Source organism: Eurytemora carolleeae, unplaced genomic scaffold (genome assembly GCF_000591075.1).
Source record: "Eurytemora carolleeae unplaced genomic scaffold, Eaff_2.0 scaffold899, whole genome shotgun sequence".
In the NCBI taxonomy this organism is placed as follows: domain Eukaryota; kingdom Metazoa; phylum Arthropoda; class Copepoda; order Calanoida; family Temoridae; genus Eurytemora; species Eurytemora carolleeae.
This window is the reverse complement of record NW_019396788.1, coordinates 18,517-31,346: the sequence shown is the minus strand read 5'-3', so window position 1 is coordinate 31,346 and position 12,830 is coordinate 18,517. Positions and strand designations below refer to the sequence as shown.

The 12,830-nt window shown below is 31.9% G+C and overlaps 1 protein-coding gene across 1 annotated transcript in view; it reads right to left on the bottom strand.

The window, feature by feature from the left end:
• The window catches only part of LOC111708706 (uncharacterized), a gene marked incomplete at its 5' end in the record, with an annotated part of 62,609 nt that overhangs the window by 33,178 nt on the left and 16,601 nt on the right, over positions 1-12,830 (bottom strand). Inside the window, 11 exon segments of the mRNA XM_023482167.1 lie at positions 603-656; positions 2,233-2,302; positions 3,922-4,009; positions 4,353-4,438; positions 5,526-5,607; positions 6,337-6,407; positions 7,693-7,792; positions 10,513-10,637; positions 11,070-11,131; positions 11,628-11,665; positions 12,457-12,519. Of these exon segments, the coding sequence (XP_023337935.1) occupies positions 603-656; positions 2,233-2,302; positions 3,922-4,009; positions 4,353-4,438; positions 5,526-5,607; positions 6,337-6,407; positions 7,693-7,792; positions 10,513-10,637; positions 11,070-11,131; positions 11,628-11,665; positions 12,457-12,519 (839 nt within the window).

The window sequence follows — 12,830 nt, the reverse complement described above, 5'->3', positions numbered from 1 at the left end:
GCTGTTAATAAAAACTTCTCTTTGTTTAAATGTTTAAGTATTTCTGCTGTTTGAAAGTTTGGTAGAATTTAAAATTGAAATAGAAAGTCGTCTTCATTGCATTGATTTAAACGAAGACGACTTAACTAAAAAAATATTTACGCCACATTTCTTTGATTAGAGATGAATCATATCATGTGTTGATTAAATATTACAAGTTTTTGACACAAACTCATATTTTCTAATTCCCATATCTTTGCAACCTGAAGTTGTAAACTATTGATATTTTTAACTTAGATTATTCAATCTAATTGAAGAGCTACGACATGGGTTGCAAAGATATAGGAATTTAAGAAAATTGAATTTATGTCAAAACCTCAGTAAGTTAACAACAACTGCAGATCCAGGTAAGATTAAGAACAGGGGGGTTGTCCCTGTGCCCCGAAAATCCCAAAGCATATACGATTGGGAAATATTAAATATTAAAATTCTATCAAATAATTTTTAAAATTTATAATTTTTACAATCTACAACTTGTCTTTTTTAAAAAAAAACGTTTAAAAATAAATTGTTAAAAATTTAATCATGTTTATTAGGAGTCAGGTTTCTTATTTAATTGTTTCCTGAGAAAACGAAACCAATTCTCTCTACCAGCATACTAGAACTTCTCAACTCAACTAAATAAATATTAAATAACATAATAATATTAATAATAAAATACCAGATACATTTGTACATACATATATATTACTTTATATTTCAGTTTTTAAACTTCACATTTTATTCCAAAAGAATTATAATAAACATAATGTTTCACGTCTCATGACGATCCTCAGTAGTCAAAATTTGTTGAACAACTTTTCCCATTTTATATATATATTTACTGTACGTACATTTTATATATATATTTACCTTACGTACATATATATATATTTACTGTACGTACGAAAGGTACATAGGAAGGATTCAACAAATTAACAAATCATGCTTAGTTTATAAAATGAATCAAATTATCATTGAGCCCGAATGGAAAAATGTTGTAGAGGGATAGGGCTTTAAGCTTCAACGACTTAGTCAAATTGAAGTTTTAATTTTTTGTTTTATTTTTTGTTTGAAAATGACAATATCTTTATATATAATAAAGCTCTTCGCTTATATATGTATATGCTAGCTATAGCTGTTCAAACAGTAGAACAAAATTAGCTGATTTTTTTTATGGAACCCTTGAGTACCCCGGGATTAACACAAGCTAAAAAAGTTAGATTTTTTTCTTTAATCGAATTTTTTTTCTTCAAAATTCCACTTTAAAAGATTCCGCGGGCAACGTTGAGCACTTAAACTAGTATATATATGATATGCATACTGAAAATAGATATAATTCTTGGTTCTTATTCTTTCACGTATCATTAACTCCATACAATTCCCTAGACCATGATACCATGTTAAGAGGAATAAATATTATCTTCATACATTTAAATATATATATACTAGATGAAGGGGCTGGCGTTGCCCGTGGAAAAAAAATTTTGAAAATAATTTTGAAAAAAAATCAAACTTTTTAGCCTATAACATTCCCCACCACCCGTGAGTGTCCACAAAAAATTTCAGCCCAATCGGTCCGGCCGGCAACACATAATACATTTATATACGAATGTCTTGTTTTATTATATATATTATTGCGATGTATTTATACTATATATCTACAATAAAATAATAAGAATAAGCTAATAACATGTTATACATTTACTTTCAGAATAATTAGAACCAAAAAACATTTCAGAATAAATAGAACCAATGAACCTTTCAGAATAAATCCAATGAACCTTTCAAAATAATTTGAACCAATAAACATTTCAGAATAATTTGAACCAATAAACATTTCAGAATAATTTGAACCAATAAACATTTCAGAATAATTTGAACCAATAAACATTTCAGAATAATTTGAACCAATAAACATTTTTCTTAGAGTAAATTGCATAAATTTGTAAAGAGCTGGTTTTACATGTACTTGCATAAATAAGTTGTTGCATACCAAATAGCCAATTTTTTATGAAGGAATTCTTATTTTTGTTAAATGTATATTAATTATTTGTATTAAAACAATAATTCAACATTTTGCATTGATTTTTAATCAGAGTTTGAAATACATATTTTGGTGATCTTCCAGATTTATTTTAATAATTCAAATTACATTCAAAAGATTTATTTAGAATATAAAACCTATATTTCTAAAATATAATTTGTAATTACCTAGGGTGCAGGTATTCTCTACCTCTTGGATTCTTACACTTAGTGATTCCCCAGCATCATATACATCCTCCTATTCATTTATTAATTTATTTATTCATTTATATATTATTCATTAGTTTATTCATTTATTCATTTCCCATTCATTCATTTATATATTCATTTATTTATTTATTTATTTATTTATTCATTTATTCATTTACTCATTGATTCATTTATTCATTTATTCATTTATTCATTTATTCATTTGTTCATTTATTCATCCTTTCATCCTTTCATTGTTTTATTTATTCATTCATTCATCTATTCATCCTATTCCTTTATTCATTTATTCATTAATTCATGTTTCCATTTATTCATTTATTCATTAATTCATGTTTCCATTTATTTATTTATTCATTTATTCATTTATTTATTTATTTATTTATTCATTTATTTATTTATTTTTTTTATTCATTTATTCATTTATTAATTTAATCATTTATTCAATTATTCATTTATTCATTTATTAATTTATTCATTTATTCAATTATTCATTTATTCATTTATCTCTTTATTCATTTATTCATTTATTCAATTTTTCATTTAATCATTCATTCAGTGAATTGGACTAAACTTTACAGTTGTACGTTAAGAGACATCTCTTAAGATATTTTTTGATCTTTAATAGCTATGTATATATATAATGACAAAGTGTGTTTCAAAAAAAAAGTTGTACGAGTTGTCGAGACGAAATCTGAACGAAATTTGTGATGGGATACCCTTTACATAACTTTTTTATTATTACATTTTCTCATTAATCAATTCATTTATATTTTATTCATGAATGTATTTCTTATTTATTCATTCGTAATTCAATCAAATCTGGGAAATGTTATTTTTTTTATAGAATTGATTATATTTAATAAGCTATTCACTTCACCAAAAAAAAACAATTATCATTTTTGTATTCAGACTTAGGATAAAAGATTAAGGGAGTGCAGACGTAATTTCAAGGGACCCTCAATATTTCTGGTGTTATGGACGATTCACACCGGTACCCTGAGCTAAATTGACGGAGTAATCCCTGTTTTTCCATCTGAAAATATTCTTTTCAATTACGGCTCTTCCTCGTTGTCAGTCCGATCATGGGTTACAACTTAGGGGCGGATTTTTGGTAACTTCAATTTGGTAAAAAAGGCCGCAGCGCTAGGCCCTCTAGCCCATCCTAGCCGCAGCACCTCGCCCCAGAAACTGTCTTTAACCCTAACCTAACCCAATTAACATAATGTAATTTATTAATAATTAATAAATGCAAATTAGCAACTTATCAAATTATCCCTTTTTTATCAAATTTTCAACTTACCAAATTGTCATTACCAAAATGTCACTTTTATGTCGTGACCAAATTGTCACCCAAATTGGCATACCAAATTGTCATTACCAAATTGTCACTTTTATAACGTTACCAAAATTTCATTACCAAATTGTCGTTACCAAATTGTATTACTAAATTGTCACTTTTGTAAACTTACCAAATTGTCATTACCAAATTTGCATTACCAAAAATCCGCACATCATTAAAAGGACCATGATCCATGATTTTATTATTTAAATGGAGGGCCACTTGAAAATACGTTTACAGTCCCTTTAATTCCTAATATTTTCATAATATCATTGTTAGAAAATAATATATTTATGTAATATACTTACAGTGAGTAAACAGGTTGAGCTGAGCATATTGTTCATTAGTTCTAATCCTTCATCCTTGTTAGCACAGTCAGCTTGGGTAATATACTTACTAAAATATAAATATTATCATTTATACTCAGCCTGCAAATAAACAGTTTGTTCTTGAAATAGAAAACAATATATGGTATGAACTATAATCTAGGCATTGTTATTGTAAAATTTTATCTTGATTTCGAAAACTTTTGTTTCCTGAAAATCGAACAGGCTTGTACGAGTACAAGCCACAAGGCTAAATTGCCAGAGTAATACTTATTTTTCACAATTGGTTTAGACCAAGGTAAAGTCTTATCAAATTCACTGTACATGGATCAGATAAAAAATAATAATACCGGTTCATAATTAAATTCTTCAGGCTGAACCCAATTATTGAAAGTTTATTTTGTACTGCAAACCTGGAGCACTCTAAGAAAATATCGGAGTAGAACTGGCAAAGAACCGGTTTGTAGTTCTCAGTTTGAACGGCAGAGTTCTCCACAGTCTGTACGCAAATCAATTAATCAAACAGAATAATTTACAATCATAAAGTTTCAAAACGTTTAACAATAAGAACAAGATTACGCAGAAAGGATAACAGAGATATCATTATGTTTTAGTTTCCACTGCAAGAGAAATCAACAAAAAAAGTGAAACATTTTAAAAACCAAGATATGGAAAGGCTTGGATGCGTTATTGATTGTATGATGTATTAAGTACTCATAATGTTGAGGCAATGATGACTTAAATCTGTAGTGCATATATACTCTACATGCATTGAGGCTAGAAAACAAAATATATCTATATAATCACGTGACACAGACAGTGGCGTACGAGGAGGGGGCCGCGCCCCCCCCCACCTCTACGCGTGCCCCCCCCCCTCTGAGAGGCTGAGGGCGGGGGGCGCCAATGGAGGAGGCTCTTTTAATATTGCATCTGCTTGCATTTTCCTTCCTCAGACCAGGCACAGTGGCGTACCTAGGGGGGCAGTAGTCCTCTTGCCCCCCTGAAAGTTTCAGGCGGGGCACTGGGCAATATGTAGATTGAGTAAATTCTATCTAAAAATTTCAGAAGAAATTTCGTTTATTAGTAAAAATATAATTTTTAATGATGCTGTGATTATTGAATTAGTTAGCTGTGATGGAGTTAAGTGATAAATTTATAAAGTTAAGAAGTTAGTTTTTCAAGCAAAGGAATAATTTTTAAACTCTATAAGGTTAGTAACACCCCAAAATGCAGTCTTTTTGGTGTATTTCTATGGTGAACAAAACAAGTCCAGGTGGGAGGGGGGGGGGGCAAAAAAAATTTAAAAAGGTATCAAAGGCAAACAAAAGCCCTCGTACGCCCCTGGACACAGACCAATCTATGAAATCAAGCTCTTGGCTCATATATATATGTTTAAATGTAGCTATAGCAGGCCAAATGGCTGGACCAAATTTGCGGAATTTTTTCTAGGGAACCATTGGGTATACCCAGGGTGCTGGTAGGAACATAGGCTGAAAAAAATCTAGGATTTTTCTACGGTAAACGTCAAGCTCTTGAGCTTGTATTTTATAAAAATGAATTGTATATTTTGATATAAATTGACTCTCCTGTATTAGTTTATCTAAGTAAACGAATGCCTCAATACAAGCTCCTGAGGATGCAAGGTTAGCACCTGTCTCTCCAAGTGACCTGAAACAGGTTGATGCATTAAATTGGATAACAAAATATTTGAAAGAATGTTATCGAAGCCTCAAAAGTAATAAAAATGACACGTTAATTTGTAACGGTGTTCAAGCTTTTAATGCAGAAAGGATTTGAGTCTTTTCCACAAACTCACATTTCCTTATCCCTTTGATATTTCAAATTTAGATTATTTAAATTGACAAATTTCATAATTTGAAATATCTAAGGTCTACGACATCGGGTTGTAAAAAGTTTGTGACAGAGACTCAATTCCTAATTAATTTTACTGATCTTGTCTTTCTCTCTTTCTCAAAAACGCATTGAGATGGTTTATGATTGATTCTTAGAAGGATTAAAAAATCGTAAAAACTCCTCTCACGGTAAAAAAAAATATCAAATATTTCTTATCATGACTCAAACTTATTTACCATGTTATGAAAACACCTTAATACAATATATGATTAAGAAAACTAAACCTTTTAAACTGTATATTTGATTTTCAAAAACCATTATCCCTCATGGTCTACTTTCTACATCAATAAGATTAAAAGAAATGTTAATTTGAAAAATGGACTCTTCGAATTTCAATTAATTATGAAAAATATACAAAGATCCAAAATGAAAATGTTAAATCATATTTATGTGGAAATCTACATTATTAAATAATAATTCTCAGATTTTAAATATATAATTTTTCATTTTTTATAAATTTTGGCTGCCATATTTTTTACTTACACAATCTCTGCAGCTGTGAGCTCTGAAAAACTGACTTGAACTGGTTTAGGTATCTCAGTGGTTACACAAGCCTAGAATATCTTATTTGTTACAAAAGCCTAGAATGTCTTAGTGGTTACCACAGACCTAGAATATCTTAGTGGTTAAACAGGACTAGAATATCTTAGTGGTTACACAAGCCAAGAATATCTTAGTGGAAACTCAAGTCTAGAATATCTTAGTGGTTACACAAGGCTATAATATCTTAGTGGTTACACAAGGCTAGAATATCTTAGTGGTTACACAAGGCTAGAACATCTTAGTGGTTACACAATCCTAGAATATCTTAGTTGTTACACAAGCCTAGAATATCTTAGTGGAAACTCAAGTCTAGAATTTCTTAGTGGTTACACAAGCCTAGAATATCTTAGTGGTTACACAATCCTAGAATATCTTAGTTGTTACACAAGCCTAGAATATCTTAGTGGAAACTCAAGTCTAGAATATTTTAGTTGTTACACAAGCCTAGAATATCTTAGTGGTTACACAAGGCTAGAACATCTTAGTGGTTACACAAGCCTAGAATATCTTAGTGGTTACACAAGCCTAGAATATCTTAGTGGAAACTCAAGTCTAGAATATCTTAGTGGTTACACAAGGCTAGAATATCTTAGTGGTTACACAAGACTAAAATATCTTAGTGGTTATACAAGCCTAGAATATCTTAGTGGTTACACAAGCCTAGAATATCTTAGTGGTTACACAAGCCTAGAATATCTTAGTGGTTACACAAGGCTAGAATATCTTAGTGGTTACACAAGCCTATAATATCTTAGTGGTTACACAAGGCTATAATATCTTAGTGGTTTCACAAGCCTAGAATATCTTAGTGATTACACAATCCTAGAATATCTTAGTTGTTACACAAGCCTAGAATATCTTAGTGGTTACACAAGACTAAAATATCTTAGTGGAAACACAAGGCTAGAATATCTTAGTGGAAACACAAGCCTAGAATATCTTACTGGTTACACAAAACTAAAATATCTTAGTGGAAACACAAGGCTTGAATATCTTAGCTGTTACACAAGCCTAGAATATCTTAGTTGGTACACGTAAGCCTAGAATATCTTAGTGGTTTCACAGGCCAAAAATATCTTAGTGGTTTCACAAACCTAAACTATCTTAGTGGTTACCACAGGCCTAGAATATCTTAGTGGTTACCACAGACCTAGAATATCTACAGACCTTGCTACCTATTGATAATCTATGTGGATTTTTGCCGTTCGTTAACGAACTTTACTGTGTTAAATTCCAAAAACCTAATAGAATTTTGCCCAGCCCTGCACACAGGCTGTTTTGAATTTAGTTTTATACCTTGTATATATCACAAACTTCGACTACAAGGATAACCCCTTGTTGGTTGGCAGGTAGTAGAGTCTGGATAGAGTTACTTGACAGCTGGCGTCCTAACCATCTAAACATGTTTTCTTTTTACTTTTTAAGCTTAAGTAATCCTCTATGCAAAGATGACAGTGTCCGATTTACAACGATACCCTTGTAACCTTTATCTGATCAATAATGTGGAAGATATTGTCGTTTTTCTAGATTTAAAAGTGTTGATTTCTGATAATTATAATAAATTTTCTGCGCAAATCACTTTTGTAGAGGAGCCACAACTAAAAACAATATTTCTTTTAATTGTTTTAAGACAAAATTTTCCCGGGTACTGTTGTGAATCGAGAATAGCCATCATTGCATGCTGGGTCGTTTTAAAACAGTATATTCAATAGTTTCATTTTCCGCTGTGTAGTGTACTTAAAAACATTTTTTTAATAAAATTGATAAAATTGATTGAAATTTTTTTTTTGAAAACCCATTTTATCGTTTGCTGTTTTAGTTTTAGCCTTCGAAACTTGCAGAATTTTTGAGACAAAAACGTAATTTTAAAATGTCATAATGTGCGCTGAAAAAGATTGCTGTAAATATCTTAAAAATTGGCAATCTGTTAATTTGGAGAACCTTTAAACGTAATTTCATGTGTCCATACAATTTATTATTAAGCCTGCTCGATTCTCAACAGTACAATTTAAACAGATATCTAAGCAACAAATAACAATGAGGAAAATATGGACCTGATCTTTCAAATGTTAAACTCTGTAAACCTCATTTATTGTCTCTCATATAGTCACTTTTATAGAAGGAACCATAATTCAAGCTCATCAATTTTCAGATACAAAGGCAGGATATCATTATGACTCAGACAAAGTAAAAGATATGCTATTGTGAATCGTGCATCTTTAAATAATGGTATTTCAATATGATAATCATCTAACATAAATTTCAATATTTTTAATTGATAACATAAAATCGTTGCACTTTCTGGAATTGAATTTAATGCAAGGATCCCAGAATAATGAATAAATGAAAATATCCGGTATCCGTCATCAAAAATTTAGCTTGAATAAAACGTCATCTAATGATCTTATTTCGGGAATAAACCATTTACAACGTAGACATGGACAGGGAATATGTCATTATTGAAAACTATAAAACCGTGGACAAGAAACCTAAGCAATTGATACATTTATTCACTTAGATTTATATGTTTATTATTGGAATTGAGACTTTGCCACATACTAAAATGTTTAAATCTCTGATGGCTTAAACGTTTTTGATATTTTAGAATTTAAATCATTTGGTCTTACAGATTTAAATGTTTTAAATGTCTAATCTAAATCGATGAACTTTGGTTGCAAAGTTATAGGAATAAGAAATCAGAGGTTGTGGCAATGACTCAATTCCTTTCTGAAAATATATAGTTCATATTTAATAGTAGATTTTATAATCATCATTTCGTTTACAACTTGTTTTCACGACTGACGCTGGATTTTCAAACATTCCTGGAAAATATGAAAATGTCGTCTTCATTATAAAAAATCCTTGAAACAGGAATGAATGTTTTCAAAAGTAACTCTCGGATCATAAAAAAATTAAAATATTATGAAACATCAACTATATACGAATGCGTAGAAAAAAATCGATGATCACAGGTTCTAATATCTAAATGATTTGTTTGGAATTAAATTGACTTTTTTTAAGATCCGAGTCAAATATTGCAACTTTCTGAATTTGTATGGACGCTACGTTCTTCGGTATGAGTCGTTTTTAACCATTTTCTCCTTATGGACGCAACAGTTATTTGTAGCAATCACCATCGAATATTTTTCGACGTAAGCCTATAACCCCTTTCATTTTTCGGGAACACCCCCTTTAAGAGCACATGTATTTAAATAATTCCATATTTTACTTGATCAAAGGTTCACTCTCAATTACGAATTATATTATGCTTCCTCTCTTTCATTAATTAATGAAAGAATAATAAAGTTCTACTAAATTAGTAAAAGGTAAGACAAAGACAGTAGAATAGTTTTGCGTATAAATCCCAATGCCAACTCTTTATATTAAAAAGCTCTTTGAGGTGAGACAATAGAATGAACGAGTATTGAATGATAGTACATATTCTATGGGACAAAAGAAAAGACTTAGCTTAAAATAAACTAAAAAACTCTGACTGCATTTCTACATTTCATGATTAGTCTGGTTTCCTGAATCTAGGTCTTAAATGTACCCCCTGCACCCCCTTGTATCCCCCTTGTATCCCCTGTCTCCCATTTTATCCCCCTGTATCCCCTTGTATCCCCATGTATCCCCTGATATCATCCTGTGTCGCCTTGTATCCCCTTGCATCCCCTGTATCCCATTTTATCTCCTGTATCCCCTTGTATCCCCTTGTATCCCCATGTATCCCATTGTATCCCAATGTATCCCCATGTATCCCCTGATATCATCCTGTATCCCCTTGTATCCCCCTTGTATCCCCCTTGTATCCCCTGTATCCCATTGTATCCCCCTGTATCCCCTGTATCCCCTTGTATCCCCCTGTATCCCCTTGTATCCCCATGTATCCCCTGATATCCCCCTGTATCCCCCTTAATCCCCTGTATCCCCTTGTATCCCCTTGTATCCCTCTGTATTCCTCTGTATCCCCCTGTATCCCCTTGCATCCCCTGTATCCGCTTGTATCACCTTTTATCCTGTATACCCTTGTATCACCTGGTATCCTGTATACCCTTGTATCACCTGGTATCCTGTATACCCTTGTATCACCTTTTATCCTGTATACCCTTGTATCACCTGGTATCCTGTATCTCTGTATCCAAGTATCCAAAGCTATATGAGAGAGGAGGATCTGTATCTGAAAACTCTACCCCACTAATTGTAAAGTTCGTCTTCATTCCAAGCCCTGACTCAGGGGACACCTAAACAAAACTGAATTAAGCCGGGTAAAGTAGGTATATCTGAATTAGGCCGGTTACTGGAGGTATCTACCTGAATTAAGCGGGTACTGGAGGTATCTACCTGAATTAGGCCGGTTACTGGAGGTATCTACCTGAATTAAGCGGTTACTGGTGGTATCTACCTTAATTAAGCCGGGCACTGGTGGTATCTACCTAAATTAAGCCATGTATTACCTGAATTAGGCCAGGTACTGGAGGTATCTACCTTAATTAAGCCAGGTATTACCTGAATTAGACCGAGTACTGAAGGTATCTACCTGAATTAAGCCAGGTATCTACCTGAATTAGGCCGGGTACTGGAGGTATCTACCTGAATTAAGCCAGGTATTACCTGAATTAGGCCGGGTACTGGAGGTATCTACCTGAATTAGGCCGGGTACTGGAGGTATCTACCTGAATTAGGCCGGGTACTGGAGGAGATAAAGTTTCGACCTCCACTGTGGCTTCGGCATTCCCTAAATTTTGATTTTAAATTTTAAATATCAAAAATACTTTCTTGTCTGCTTTTTCTTAAAATCAATGTTTTTCTAGTTTTGTGATTTTTTACAAAACATTTCATGAACAGCTCCTATAAAAAACTTGATTAGATATTGAAGTTAAATTATAATATACTTAATTTGAATTATTGTAAAGGATGAGAACCAACTGTTTGTTTGAACCCTCGTAATTTTAATTTTAATTAACCCTATATCGGTGTACAATGTACATATGTATATATTTTTTGCTTTAGCTGGCCATTAACGGCTGGACCAAATTAGCTGACATTTGTTGAGGGAACCCATTGGTTCCCCGAGGGTGAATGGTGAGTGGTGACACATAGGCTTAGAAAATTTTGAATATTTTTGAAATTCCACGGGCAACGCCGGGGACTAAACATCTAAAACTATAATTTAAGACTAAATTAAGGTAAATAATAGCAACACTAGTAAAATATTTAAAGACTAAATTGACCTGCAGTTGGATGAGAGGCTATCACCTTGAATTTGTACCTAAACATAAAAACATGAACAGCAATACTTAATTCTATGAAGTTGGATCATGTTTTTCTTTGGACTTTCTTTTTTCATTAAAGCTTTTTTTGTGGTAGAAACTTTGATTGGAGATCCCTTTCTTAGTAATCATAATTAAATATGTATTCAATTTATTTAATCCTTGCATCACACTGTATCCAGAGGCGGCTTGGNGATTTATTTAATTACAAAAAAAATAATTTTCCCCTTCTACCCCCAGTCATGAAAGGGGTTTGGCATAAAAATTACCAAAATCCCTTTAAGAAATTCCAGGGAGAAATGTTTGTTCTAGCTGCTGGATGTTAAAAAATATATCGGCGCGATTAACGTTCATTATAACAAAAATCTCCCTATTTCATTCTAGACTTTAAATAGTCCATTGAGACACACCAATTGTGCAGTGTAAACAGACCCATATTACATAATAAGTCATTTAATAAGTTACTAGTAACGTTTTTTTTCTGTAACAACATCAAATACACTTAAATTTTGCATTAATGTTGTCTTACTAGTCCCCAGTTTTCTGGTTCTCCCTGTATAATGTATACTTTACCTAGCACCACCCTGTATAGTGTATACTTTACCTAGCACCGCCCTGCATAGTATATACTTTACCTAGCACCGCCCTGTATAGTGTATACTTTACCTAGCACCGCCCTGTATAGTGTATACTTTACCTAGCACCGCCCTGTATAGTGTATACTTTACCTAGCACCGCCCTGCATAGTATATACTTTACCTAGCACCGCCCTGTATAGTGTATACTTTACCTAGCACCGCCCTGTAATCCTTTAAATTTGAAGCTAGGAGCTGGCAGGTCTAATGGGAACTCCCTTTATTTAGCAAAAAACTCGTTCATTAAAAAGTTTCTAAAAAATTCCAAGACAGGATAGTTTCATTTATCAATGCGATAAAAAATTAGTTTAAAAATAAAAAAATTTAAAAGTTAAAGGATTTAGTATTTATAACTGTTATATTATACTGAAAACATTTTCAATGATATCTATATCATAACAGTTAAAAACTTAAATCTTTAGCTTATTTCTAATTAAAGCTATAAATTCTATATGACCAAGCTTTGAAATCTTAATTTCCATTTTCTAAATTAAAACAAATGTATCTCTATGTATATTGAAGTAAAATT